Source organism: Schistocerca serialis, chromosome 7 (genome assembly GCF_023864345.2).
Source record: "Schistocerca serialis cubense isolate TAMUIC-IGC-003099 chromosome 7, iqSchSeri2.2, whole genome shotgun sequence".
NCBI classification, from domain to species: domain Eukaryota; kingdom Metazoa; phylum Arthropoda; class Insecta; order Orthoptera; family Acrididae; genus Schistocerca; species Schistocerca serialis.
This window is the reverse complement of record NC_064644.1, coordinates 533,355,872-533,370,079: the sequence shown is the minus strand read 5'-3', so window position 1 is coordinate 533,370,079 and position 14,208 is coordinate 533,355,872. Positions and strand designations below refer to the sequence as shown.

Sequence of the window (14,208 nt, the reverse complement as noted above, 5' to 3'; positions counted from 1 at the left end):
ATTAGGTAGTCTGTGATTCATTCTGGTGGACACAGTAAACTGTCATACAATTTCACCATCATATTTTTTATTATCGTCATCAACTTCTAATATTGGAAAAAATTACTGTATCTCAGTTACGTGTGTAATTAAACTTACATTACCCAACATAAAATTTATGAATTTCTTTCATGTTCAGAGTTAGCCGAAAGTATTTAGATTTACATTTACATTTACATTTATACTCCGAAAGCGACCCAACGGTGTGTGGCGGAGGGCACTTTACGTGCCGCTGTCATTACCTCCCTTTCCTGTTCCAGTCGCGTATGGTTCGCGGGAAGAACGACTGTCTGAAAGCCTCCGTGCGCGCTCTAATCTCTCTAATTTTACATTCGTGATCTCCTCTGGAGGTATAAGTAGGTGGAAGCAGTATATTCGATACCTCATCCAGAAACGCACCCTCTCGAAACCTGGCGAGCAAGCTCCACCGCGATGCAGAGCGCCTCTCTTGCAGAGTCTGCCGCTTGAGTTTATTAAACATCTCCGTAACGCTATCACGGTTACCAAATAAGCCTGTGACGAAACGCGCCGCTCTTCTTTGGATCTTCTCTATCTCCTCCGTCAATCCGGTCTGGTACGGATCCCACACTGATGAGCAATACTCAAGTATAGGTCGAACGAGTGTTTTGTAAGCCACCTCCTTTGTTGATGGACTACATTTTCTAAGCACTCTCCCAATGAATCTCAACCTGGTACCCGCCTTACCAACAATTAATTTTATATGATCATTCCACTTCAAATCGTTCCGCACGCATACTCCCAGATATTTTACAGAAGTAACTGCTACCAGTGTTTGTTCCGCTATCATATAATCATACAATAAAGGATCCTTCTTTCTATGTATTCGCAATACATTACATTTGTCTATGTTAAGGGACAGTTGTAACTCCCTGCACCAAGTGCCTATCCGCTGCAGATCTTCCTGCATTTCGCTACAATTTTCTAATGCTACAACTTCTCTGTATACTACAGCATCATCCGCGAAAAGCCGCATGGAACTTCCGATACTATTTACTAGGTCGTTTATATATATTGTGAAAAGCAATGGTCCCATAACACTCCCCTGTGGCACGCCAGAGGTTACTTTAACGTCTGTAGACGTCTCTCCATTGATAACAACATGCAGTGTTCTGTTTGCTAAAAACTCTTCAATCCAGCCACACAGTTGGTCTGATATTCCTGTAGGCTCTTACTTGTTTATCAGGCGACAGTGCGGAACTGTATCGAACGCCTTCCGGAAATCAAGAAAAATAGCATCTACCTGGGAGCCTGTATCTAATATTTTCTGGGTCTCATGAACAAATAAAGCGAGTTGGGTCTCACACGATCGCTGTTTCCGGAATCCATGTTGATTCCTACATAGTAGATTCTGGGTTTCCAAAAACGACATGATACTCGAGCAAAAAACATGTTCTAAAATTCTACAACAGATCGACGTCAGAGATATAGGTCTATAGTTTTGCGCATCTGCTCGACGACCCTTCTTGAAGACTGGGACTACCTGTACTCTTTTCCAATCATTTGGAATCCTCAGTTCCTCTAGAGACTTGCGGTACACGGCTGTTAGAAGGGGGGCAAGTTCTTTCGCGTACTCTGTGTAGAATCGAATTGGTATCCCGTCAGGTCCAGTGGACTTTCCTCTGTTGAGTGATTCCAGTTGCTTTTCTATTCCTTCGACACTTATTTCGATGCCAGCCATTTTTTTCGTTTGTGCGAGGATTTAGAGAAGGAACGGCAGTGCGGTCTTCCTCTGTGAAACAGCTTTGGAAAAAGGTGTTTAGTATTTCAGTTTTACGCGTATCATCCTCTGTTTCAATGCCATCATCATCCCGGAGTGTCTGGATATGCTGTTTCGAGCCACTTACTGATTTAACGTAGGACCAGAACTTCCTAGGATTTTCTGTCAAGTCGGTACATAGAATTGTACTTTGGAATTCACTGAACGCTTCACGCATAGCCCTCCTTACGCTAACTTTGACATCGTTTAGCTTCTGTTTGTCTGAGAGGTTTTGGCTGCGTTTAAACTTGGGGTGAAGCTCTCTTTGCTTTCGCAGTAGTTTCCTAACTTTGTTGTTGAACCACGGTGGGTTTTTCCCGTCCCTCACAGTTTTACTCGGCACGTACCTGTCTAAAACGCATTTTACGATTGCCTTGAACTTCTTCCATAAACACTCAACATTGTCAGTGTCGGAACAGAAATTTTCGTTTTGATCTGTTAGGTAGTCTGAAATCTGCCTTCTATTACTCTTGCTAAACAGATAAACCTTCCTCCCTTTTTTTATATTCCTATTAACTTCCATATTCAGGGATGCTGCAACGGCCTTATGATCACTGATTCCCTATTCTGCACTTAAAGAGTCGAAAAGTTCGGGTCTGTTTGTTATCAGTAGGTCCAAGATGTTAACTCCACGAGTCGGTTCTCTGTTTAATTGCTCGAGGTAATTTTCGGATAGTGCACTCAGTATATGTCACTCGATGCTCTGTCCCTACCACCCATCCTAAACATCTGTCCCAGTCTATATCTGGTAAATTGAAATCTCTGCCTAAGACTATACCATGCTGAGAAAATTTATGTGAAATGTATTCCAAATTTTCTCTCAGTTGTTCTGCCACTAATGCTGCTGAGTCGGGAGGTCGGTAAAAGGAGCCAATTATTAACCTAGCTCGGTTGTTGAGTGTAACCTCCACCCATAATAATTCACAGGAACTATCCACTTCTACTTCACTACAGGATAAACTACTACTAACAGCGACGAACACTCCACCACCGGTTGCATGCAATCTATCCTTTCTAAACACCGTCTGTACCTTCGTAAAAATTTCGGCAGAATTTATCTCTGGCTTAAGCCAGCTTTCTGTACCTATAACGATTTCAGCTTCGGTGCTTTCTATCAGCGCTTGAAGTTCCGGTACTTTACCAACGCAGCTTCGACAGTTGACAATTACAATACCGATTGCTGCTTGGTCCCCGCATGTCCTGACTTTGCCCCGCACCCGTTGAGGCTGTTGCCCTTTCTGTACTTGCCCGAGGCCATCTAACCTAAAAAACCGCCCAGCCTACGCCACACAACCCCTGCTACCCGTGTAGCCGCTTGTTGCGTGTAGTGGACTCCTGACCTATCCAGCGGAACCCGAAACCCCACCACCCTATGGCGCAAGTCGAGGAATCTGCAGCCCACATGGTCGCAGAACCGTCTCAGCCTCTGATTCAGACCCTCCACTCGGCTCTGTACCAAAGGTCCGCAGTCAGTCCTGTCGACGATGCTGCTTTCATCCCGCTAGCGAGACTGGCAGTCTTCACCAAATCAGATAGCCGCCGGAAGCCAGAGAGGATTTCCTCCGATCCATAGCGACACACATCATTGGTGCCGACATGAGCGACCACCTGCAGATGGGTGCACCCTGTACCCTTCATGGCATCCGGAAGGACCCTTTCCACATCTTGAATGACTCCCCCCGGTATGGACACGGAGTGCACATTGGTTTTCTTCCCCTCTCTTGCTGCCATTTACCTAAGGGGCCCCATTACGCGCCTGACGTTGGAGCTCCCAACTACCAGTAAGCCCACCCTCTGCGACCGCCGGGATCTTGCAGACTGAGGGGCAACCTCTGGAACAGGACAAGCAGCCATGTCAGGCCGAAGATCAGTATCAGCCTGAGACAGAGCTTAAAACCGGTTCGTCAGACAAACTGGAGAGGCCTTCCGTTCAGCCCTCCGGAATGTATTTCGCCCCCTGCCACACCTTGAGACGACCTCCCACTCTACCACAGGTGAGGGATCAGCCTCAATGCGATCAGTATCCCGGGCAACCACAGTCGTAGTCCGATCGGGGGATACGTGGGACGAGCTGGTCGTCCCCGACAAACCCTCATCCGGACCCCCACAGTGATGTGACCGAAGCCAACACTGCCTGAAGCTGGGAGCGAAGGGATGCCAACTCAGCCTGCATCCGAACACAGCAGTTGGAGTCCCTATCCATGCTAAAAACTGTTTTGCAAAGAACGTCTGAACTAATCTACAGAGAGCGCAAACAAATCGACAAAATTTAAACGGTTATTAAAATACAAGATTTCCTAGTAAATGCAGTAATGCTGCTAGTTGCGCACTGCTGACACACTGCTCGGCGGCGGAAGGAGACTACGCGATTTTACACTATTCAGGTACTAAAACGCGATGCTACAACTCTCAAATACTATAATACGCCCGAAATTTATGAATTAAACAATGCAAGTACCAAAAACACGCAAAGAAATTAAGAATTAATCTATGTAACAAATGAGTGAGCTAGGAGTATACGACTTGCTGCTGCAGCTGCTTATCCAACGGCGGCAGGGAGTAGCTACGTTGGACATCTTTGTACTGCATCCAGCGACTTTGGAAAGCTAGAAAAATAATTTTCTGCTATTGGGGTGGAGTTTTACAGTGTAGTTTGATTTTAGATCATCGCCCATTATTGGAAAATAATCCTGTAAACATATGTCCAGAAATAATTACTTGTTGAGATATGGGTGATTCTGTCCTAAAACAGGTAAATCTTTTCACATTTCAGGAGCTACTTCCGTGTTACCACTCATTCTGACACATCCGTCAGCGTTTCTTCTCAAGTATTCATGGGTTCATGCTAACACACCCGATTCTCCTCAGATTTGACGACATGCCTTGACGAACACGCTTATATAACGTGTGTACAACATCAATGGATGTCGAACACGACATTACCTTTCAATGTTACCATAGCGAGAAATGTGAGGGATTAAGGCCAAGTAACAGTGAGGCCACGTTACTCAACTTCGTCGATCAATTAGCCCCACATTAAACTTTTGTGTTGGATACTACAGTATGACAACAGGTTTACAAAATGGGTTGCCGTTGTTTTTGTAATGCCATTTAGCCTGTAGATGAGGTATTCGCTCGAAACATAAATAAGTAATACAATAGTCCACAGAGTTTGTGACTGGTAGCGGTGATTTGAAAAAACCTTTACACCTCTTTTCTACTTTGTGTCTATGAAAAGAGAGAGAGAGAGAAAACTTACGCATTTATTTCTAAATTGATTCGACGTGAATATTCACATTTTATGTTCCACAAAATCCAATAGTTGATTACCTTTTTCTGAACATTAACATGAGGTGTGGCGACCATTCGCCCATTCTTTCCCGACAGCCGAAACCGGAGAAGTCCACGTCCCAACTCATCGCAAAGATACTGCATTGGGCTGAGGTCGGGACTCTTGGCGTGCCAGTACGTGTCCAGAATGTTATTGTCCACAAATCATTGCCTCACAGACGATGCTTTATGAGAGGGTGCATTGTCATACTGACACACACAGTCAAGTTTTCCGGACTGTTCGTCTGCTGCACGTAGTACATGGTGCTGTTAAATCTATTAACATCTTTCTACATCCACCGTTTTCCTAAGAGGCCCATTCCTGTACAGTTTTTTCCTGTCGAGTACGAAATTAGAAAACAACCTTCAGTTGTACTGAACTCTTACGTTTGCAAAAGTCCACCACCAACACTTGTTTTTTGCATGTGTCATCTGTCATTTGTAATTTAAGCTACACTAATGATATTCTTCTCCTATTCTTACAATGTTGTCTTTCAGAAGAACGCTTACTATTTTCGTAAAGTATCTCACGCTATTCTCCTTGTTTATGAACAGGCGGAAGTGTACCGCTTCTCCATCTCTTGGGCGCGCGTCCTGCCCACTGGAGACGTTGACGTCATCAACCAGCCAGGCATCGACTACTACAACAACCTCATCGACGAGCTGCTGGCAAATGGAATCCAGCCCATGGTAAGAGGGACACATGCACGTGTTTGGGGTGGGCAAGCAATCAATTTTCACCGTACGCTGATTCTTTTGTTGGATATATTAACAGTAGTAATAACAGCGGACTGTATGAGAGTTAGGAGAGAGAAGAGTAGCTCGACCCAGCTGGTGGTTGTGTACACTGAATAGCTTTAGGACGTGACGGTAGGCAGCAGCACATTAGGTGTTCTGCAGATAGCGCTAGACTCGGCCTCTTGCATACTGGCTGTGGCCGAGGGTATGGGACACTCGCTCGTCTGTTTACTGAGTCGTTGATCCCGCACGCTCTTCTCTCAGCTTACAATTGGTGATTCACTGGTCGGGCATATCTAGCAAATTAAAACAATCTACCTCTCCTAGCATATACGAACTTACGTGTAGAGCAAATATTCAGCTCACGTCTGTACAGTTTCCTAAGTTTTCTTCTGCAGCATCGGCTGGATGGTATGGTCTATCTATTGTTCGAGAAGTATGCTTTCACATGTTCAGGGAACGATGCTTAAATCTAATTGGAAATGAAGGAAGAAGACTTATGAAAGCCTGAGGCTAGGTAAGCGCTGACTGATATTCAGATCACAAAATCTCGACTTAGGTTACAACGTACCAACATACATATTACACAGGAGACTTGCTAGAACAGTTTAGCGCCAAGAAAAAAATCCAATCAGACGGTAAAACATGGTTTACGATTGTCACATTTATCGCAGTTCTCATGTTGATACGTAAATACGTTTGCTGACACAGCTACAATTGGAAATTATGTTCTTGCGTAGGCGTATGTTGGCCACATTCTCTTCAACAGTATAATGTTCACACAATGATGAGAGGTTCAGTTTACTTATATTGCGTGTTACAAAAAGGTACGGCCAAACTTTCAGGAAACATTCCTCACACACAAGTAAAGAAAAGATGTTACGTGGACATGTGTCCGGAAACGCTTAATTTCCATGTTAGAGTTCATTTTAGTTTCGTCAGTATGTACTGTACTTCCTCGATTCACCACCACGAATTCATACGGGATACTCTACCTGTGCTGCTAGAACATGTGCCTTTACAAAGTACGACACAACATGTGGTTCATGCACGATGGAGCTCCCGCACATTTCAGTCGAAGTGTTCGTACGCTTCTCAACAACAGATTCGGTGACCGATGGATTGGTAGAGGCGGACCAATTCCATGGCCTCCACGCTCTCCTGACCTCAACCCTCTTGACTTTCATTTATGGGGGCATTTGAAAGCTCTTGTCTACGCAACCCCGGTACCAAATGTAGAGACTCTTCGTGCTCGTATTGTGGACGGCTGTGATACAATACGCCATTCTCCAGGGCTGCATCAGCGCTTCAGGGATTCCACGCTACGGAGGGTGGATGCATGTATCCTCGCTAACGGAGGACATTTTGAACATTTCCTGTAACAAATTGTTTGAAGTCACGCTGGTACGTTCTGTTGCTGTGTGTTTCCATTCCATGATTAATGTGATTTGAAGAGAAGTAATAAAATGAGCTCTAACACGGAAAGTAAGCGTTTCCGGACACATGTCCACATAACATATTTTCTTTCTTTGTGTGTGAGGAATGTTTCCTGAAAGTTTGGCCGTACCTTTTTGGAACACCCTGTATGTTTTAAGCAAGGTCTTTTCTGTTCCTGTTATGACATCTAACGAAACAGCTGTATTGTTAGGGGGTAAAATCTTCACCTGGACAATTCTTCGCACTTGTAACTAATACGTGTGACACTTCCGTGAATATCTTGTTAGGTTATCTAGTGCTGGCATGATATTCAGATATAGGTAGGACAACATCTATATGAATGAACTTCGAAAAAAAGTGTATCTGACTGCGTAACGGCTTTTTGAAGGATCTTCTCCTAGCAGTCGAGCTCTAACGCGTACGTGGGAGGCGCTGTGAATATCAGGCCAAGTGGTGATAATTTATCGATTGTCTGGAGCCACGAGTGTCGCCCAGACTATAGCTTTGGTCCTGGTCAAGTCAAACTGTGCCTCACGTCGATCTTTGATAGTCGATGAGCACGTTGTTCGCACTCTCCTCATCTTGTTCATCATCTAAAGTGGATCTAAGATTATCTGCGTGCGTATTTCCTGTGACCTTCACCCCATAGAGACGGCCTGTAATCATAGAAGTGGTGCTTCCATCGCCGTCACATAGAGAGAAGCCTACCAAAGGGATCCCTTGGTCTGTAACTGTACCTGTTGTGAAAAAATATCATTAATCTCGATTCGAATACGAACGAATCGCCCACATACCTCAATGACTCGACGAATTTCTACCATATCCCATTATATCCTTTATAATTTCAAGGTAATCAAAATCAACCTTTTTTTGGAAATCGAGAATTTCAATCTGCGAGGTAATTGGTCCATTGATTGGATTTTCCGGTGCTCAGATTCAGGACTGTCCGGTAGCCCCTATTTGTTCATTAGTTGCTTAAACCTACTAAAACTCACCCTGACACAGTTCAAAGCTGTTTGCAGTTCCTCAGGCGGTTGAATCCATCTTCTGTGTATCGAAACCGTCGCCAAGCCCTCTAGATGTCACACTGTGGAACATCCAAGGATACTGAGCTTCGGGCTGTGTCTGGCCTGCTTTCAGCCAGCCACTAGCCAGTTATTCTAACCTTCAAGATAAGTTTTCTGCAATCCCGTGATAATTTGTTGGCGAATATGTTGCAGGTAACGAAGTGAGGAAAAGGCGAAGAGATGGTCCACCAGTTAGGCCCATTTTCGTGTGTGTGGAGTAGCCCACATGATCTACACAATGCTGGTGCAATGCGTTTTTTTCGTCAATCGTAAACACTTTTAGACCGGGAAACAAAAATTACTATAATTAGAACAAGAATCAGTATTAAAACATGATTAATCTGGAAGGTTCCGTCCGCAGCTCGTGGTCGTGCGGTAGCGCTCTCGCTTGCCGCGCCCGGGTTCCCGGGTTCGATTCCCGGCGGGGTCAGGGATTTTCTCTGCCTCGTGATGACTGGGTGTTGTGTGATGTCTTTAGGTTAGGTAGGTTTAAGTAGTTCTAAGTTCTAGGGGAAAAAATGGTTCAAATGGCTCTGAGCACTATGGGACTTAACATCTGTGGTCATCAGTCCCCTAGAACTTAGAACTACTTAAACCTAACTAACCTAAGGACAGCACACAACATCCAGCCATCACGAGGCAGAGAAAATCCCTGACCCCGCCGGGAATCGAACCCGGGAACCCAGGCGTGGGAAGCGAGAACACTACCGCACGACCACGAGATGCAGACTTCTAGGCGACTGATGACCATAGATGTTAAGTCCCATAGTGCTCAGAGCCATTTTTTTTTAAGTTTCCACTGAATGTATTTTTTATACCTGTAAATACAATATATGCACGGAGGGAACTTGATTTCAGATTTAACAAGAACCACAAACATAAAACTGAGGAAGGTAATACGAATACGATATGGTGTGGATTTCGAAATACAAATTTAATGATGAGGTATATGCTGTACAGGTGACGATGTACCACTATGACCTACCGCAAGCACTGCAGTACATCGGTGGATGGCCAAACCCACTCCTCGCCGACTATTTCGTGGAGTACGCCAGAGTGCTGTTTGAAAACTTCGGAGACAGAGTGAGTAGCGACAGCTCTACTGTTTCTCACGTGGGTTTCTTCCTGTTGTGACACATCTCTGACAACAACGGTTCTGCAGGTGAAGTGGTGGATCACGTTCAACGCGCCGGACGTCTTCACCGGTGGCTACGCCACCTCTGGTGGTCAGGCGCCCTCGCAGAACGCGTCTGGCATCGGCGACTACCTGGCCTCCCACACCGTGATCAGGGCCCATGGACTCGTCTATCGCCTCTACGACGAACAGTACAGGGCAACACAGAACGGTGTGTTAAACGTTCCTTGTATTAAGTGTTCTTTGGTCACTATTATTATTATTATTATTATTATTATTAGTCATTTAAGCATTGTATGTAAAGAACCTAACCATTTTCCACACAAATACACAGTATACCACAGAGAATCGAGAAAGTGTTTCTTCCATATTCATGAATTCATAAAAAAATTTACGTATCGGCTAAACCTCCCACTTACCTCAACTCTTATAGGGTCATATGTATTCGGATGCCATTGGAGTCACAACACTCCGCACACTTCACTCACACAGTCATCATTCTTGTTCGACAAATATTTGGGTACGCTACCACACTGAAAAAAATCCAAACGGAAATTTTCTTTGCAGGAGTCATTAGAAAGTCATAGTAAACACATTGCACAGATACCTAACAGAAACGAAGATGTTTCGCTCTGAATAATTCATTTTTCTTCGATCATATGCAAAATACCTTAAGGGCAAACTGAACCACAAGGTTTCCTGGATGCACCTCCGCTCAAAACATTGGCGCCCACTACATCTTATTGTAACTAAAAGGAAAGATCTGCGCTACTTTCTTCATACACGTTCTTTTATTAGTGGAGACTGTGATCGGATCACGCACTAGTAGCGACAGAAGTGCGCTTCATGACTAAAAAGTTGCACTCTGCCAGAACACCTTGCAAAACAAAAATTAATTATTTCCAAAACAAGAAACGCTGCTGCAGTACAAGAATTAGTGACGAGATCCCTCGGACCCAGCCGCTCCTATTTCTGAAGACTGGCAGAGGCTAAAATCGCTTATTACCATTACGGCTGGAAACGTGTTCGGTAATCTGGAAGCAAAATCCCAGGATTGGTTCATCGAGAACGTGGATGTCTTGAAACCTCTCCTTGACGCTAAGGGTCAGGACACTGTCATCTGGCATAAAAACCCATGCAATTCCACACGCAGGGAGCTATGCAAAGTAAAGACAGCTGCTCAACGCTCTGTCGGCAACGGCAGAAATTCCTATTGGGAGCAACTTTGCACTGGCATACATGAGTGTTTCGATGTTGGCGACTTTGGTGGTGTGTACCCAGGCATCAAACGGGCCATTGAATCCATTCCAAAGAAGAGCGTATCACTCAAGGAAATGGATGGAAAAGTCATCACAGATCGGAATCGTCAATTGCACCGTTGGGTAGAGGATTACTGCAGCCTCTGCTCACATCCCATCAACATTATTTCAAAGCAAATGGATGAAATTCCTCAGATGACGCCTTACCATGACTTGCATGCCACACCTACTATGGAGGAGCTTCAAAGAGCAATTGCACAGCTCAAATGTGGAAAGTTCTCTGGGAAGGACATCTCCACAGAAATTGTAAAATTGAAGGCAGTTTTTCCGCTGCTTTTCAACCTCTTAATGAAATGTTGGGTTGAGGGTAGTGTGCCGCAAAACATGCGAGATGCTAATATTGTTACTTTATACAAAGGTAAAGGTGATCGCGGAGATTGCTACTGTCACTGTGGAATATCACTTCTGAGTATACCTGGAAATACGTTTGCCCGTGTGGTGCTGGGCAGACTTCAGAAGCTTGCCGAAAGTATATACCCTGAAGACCAATGTGGGCTTCGTCCCCTACAATTGACATCATCTTCACACTCCGTCAAATTCAGAAAAAGCGCCGCGAGCAGAAAACCTTTGTGTTCATTGACTTTGTCGACCTAAACATGGCTTTCGTCAGCAGAGAAAGAATGTATGCAGTACTTTTGATGACAGGGTGTCCTCCAAAGCTCTTAAAGATGATCAAGGCTTTTCACGAAGGTATGGAAGGTGCTGTGGTCTTCGATGGAATCACATCTGACACGTTTGCTGTGAGAAGAGGGCTTCGTCAAGGCTGCGTATTCGCTCCCACTCTGTTAAATATTTTTTCTCAGCACCCCTCGAAGTTGCTTTTGGTAAAACTAACCTGGGCATTTATCTGTATACTAGAGATTATGGGAAGCTCTACAACATTTCTCTACTCAGATCCAAGCGCTTCTGAGAGGACTTGCTTGTAAATAGCCTCTTATTTGCTGACGATGCTGCATTTGTACCACATACTCAATACAATCTGCAACAGCTCCATGTACATAAACGTAAAGAAGACTGTTGCCATGGCACAAGGATACACAGATCCGCCTGCCATCTAACTGGATAGCTCCTTGTTGAAGGTAGTCGAGAAATTCTGGTATCTTTGTCCAATAATGACGGAAGATGTCTCTCTGGATGACGAGGTAAATGCAAGAATAGGAAAGGCTGCCGGTACTTTCGGTAGTTTCGCACACGAGCATGGGACTACAAAAACATTGTCGACAACAGTGCTTGTGTATCAATCATGTGTGCTGCGTACTTTCCTGTATGGAGCTGAGACTTGGACGTCGTATGCCAAACAGGAACGAAAGCTCAACTCGTTTCACCTGCGGTACTTGGGAAGCATCTTGGGAATGTCATGGAAGGATCATGTGACAAATGATATGGTTCTGAAAACTGCAAAACAACAGAGTATCACTGCCACGCTCAAGCAACGTCGCCTGCGGTGGTTAGGACATCTGCATCGTATGGACCACCCCCGTCTGCCCTGGCCCACATTACTCAGTGAAATAGCAGGGGCAAATAGACCCTCCCCACGCCTTAGAGATTGCGTCAAGTGCAAAACGATCGTGCAGACACGAGCTTATGACTAACCCTCCCGCTGGAGCGACTCATATTTGCCTCGCTTGTGGGCGCCAAGTCGGCTCTCGTATCGGACTTTTGAGTCTCCAGGATTCAATTTGAATCTTCCGACAGGAAGGACCTGGCCATTAAAAAAGTAGGAGTGTTCTTTCCTGTCTGACAGTACAATGTTTTTAGAACTTACTCACAAATGATAATAGTAGGTATATCCCTCACTAATTTATGGTAGTAAATTAACCGATTTTCTCTTCTTGTGATATTAGCGGCATTTGCGAGTATGCTTCAGTAGATGATTATGGAGTTCGTGCTATGACGAGTAAACAATGCATAGCATACTTCAATGTTACTAAATACTGTCTAACGTTCATTGTGCTAAGTGAAAGTAGTGTATTTTATTAATTTTCCGAATCAAAATCTGTTACAGGCAGCGTAGGAATCACGTTGACTGTTTCGGGAAGAGAACCAGCTTCAAACTCGACAGAAGATTTGGAAGCTGTAGAGAGAAGGCTTCAGTTCGATGTAAGTACTGTAACTGCCACACTAGCCCCACGTATTCATCTGCTTTTCTTTATTACTAATTTGAAAGTATGTTTCGTCCTTTTCCAGTGATTGATCGTATTACTGCTTATTATCACAAGCTACCTTAATCGTGAACAGTTCAGTTCTTGTCATTCAGTTTCTGTGATGTAGGAGTGATTACTGTGACTACTGGTACGGTTTCTGGCTCGTGGTCTCTCATGGGATGAAGTATTAATCCATGCTTCCAGTATACATGAATTATTTGTGAAAAACTGAGCTATGCATCCTTCAAAGTACTTATAGTCGTTAACGATCAGAGTCTACAGTTACGCAAAGATTTTATCTACTGGTTACTTTTAATGGATGACACAGTTTTGACTTTGAGCCTAGAAACTTATAAGTGGATCGTATTAATGTCCTCATGAGCACTACGTGAAAGAACGTCTGTAATGCACACAGACGACTGTTTATTGTTGATAAATGAGCCTGCTCATTAATGTTTCTTACGCGAATTTCGAGAGATATCGCTCTCATTATTTGTTGCGTACAAGGCTAAATGGAGTACTAACATGCCGCACTACATTCGCAGGAGCTTCCAGCATACATCTGAATTGTGAGCTGTCATTTTTTAGAAAAAATTTCACTGGATTATTCAGTAATACTGTCGAATTATATTTTTATCTTTATTGGTCCGCCTTTTTTAAACAATACTTCAATTTGTGAGTGATTGGATACTACCTCACATAATAAAAAGGAAAGGGACTGCGAAATGTCAATAACAGCAAAGACATGTCTTGTGAGCATCCAAGAATTTAGCTATGAAGTGCCATGAAACATAAAATTCTTGGTGCTCATGCATCATTAAAATATTCCGATTCTTTAATTTTTTCTACATCTATAACTATATACACAACGCAAGGCACTATACGGTGCATGGTAGAGGATGCCTTGCACCACTGTTAGTGCCTCTCATTCCTGTTCCACTTACAAATGGTGCGAGAGAAACACCGCCATCTGTATGCTTTTGTACGAGCCCTGATTTGTCTTATGTTGTCTTCGCGGTGCTTACGCAAGATGTATGTCGGAGGCAGTAAAATCGACACACAGTCTGTTGCAAATGCCAGTTCTCTAAATTTCCTACATAGATTTTTGCGAAATGAACATCTTCTCCCCTCCAGGTATTCCCATCGAGTTAACAGAGCATTTATGTAATACGTACCGAAGCAAACGGCTACAAACCTAGTAACACGGTCTCGATGTCTTCCT

At 44.1% G+C, this 14,208-nt stretch overlaps 1 protein-coding gene across 1 annotated transcript in view; it reads left to right on the top strand.

Moving 5' to 3' along the window:
* Positions 1-14,208, top strand: part of LOC126413215 (lactase/phlorizin hydrolase-like) — a 159,076-nt gene that overhangs the window by 11,535 nt on the left and 133,333 nt on the right. Inside the window, exons 3-6 of the mRNA XM_050083112.1 lie at positions 5,702-5,836; positions 9,349-9,471; positions 9,551-9,734; positions 12,848-12,942. Coding sequence (XP_049939069.1) covers positions 5,702-5,836; positions 9,349-9,471; positions 9,551-9,734; positions 12,848-12,942 — 537 coding nt within the window. The remainder of the gene's footprint in view (positions 1-5,701; positions 5,837-9,348; positions 9,472-9,550; positions 9,735-12,847; positions 12,943-14,208) is intronic.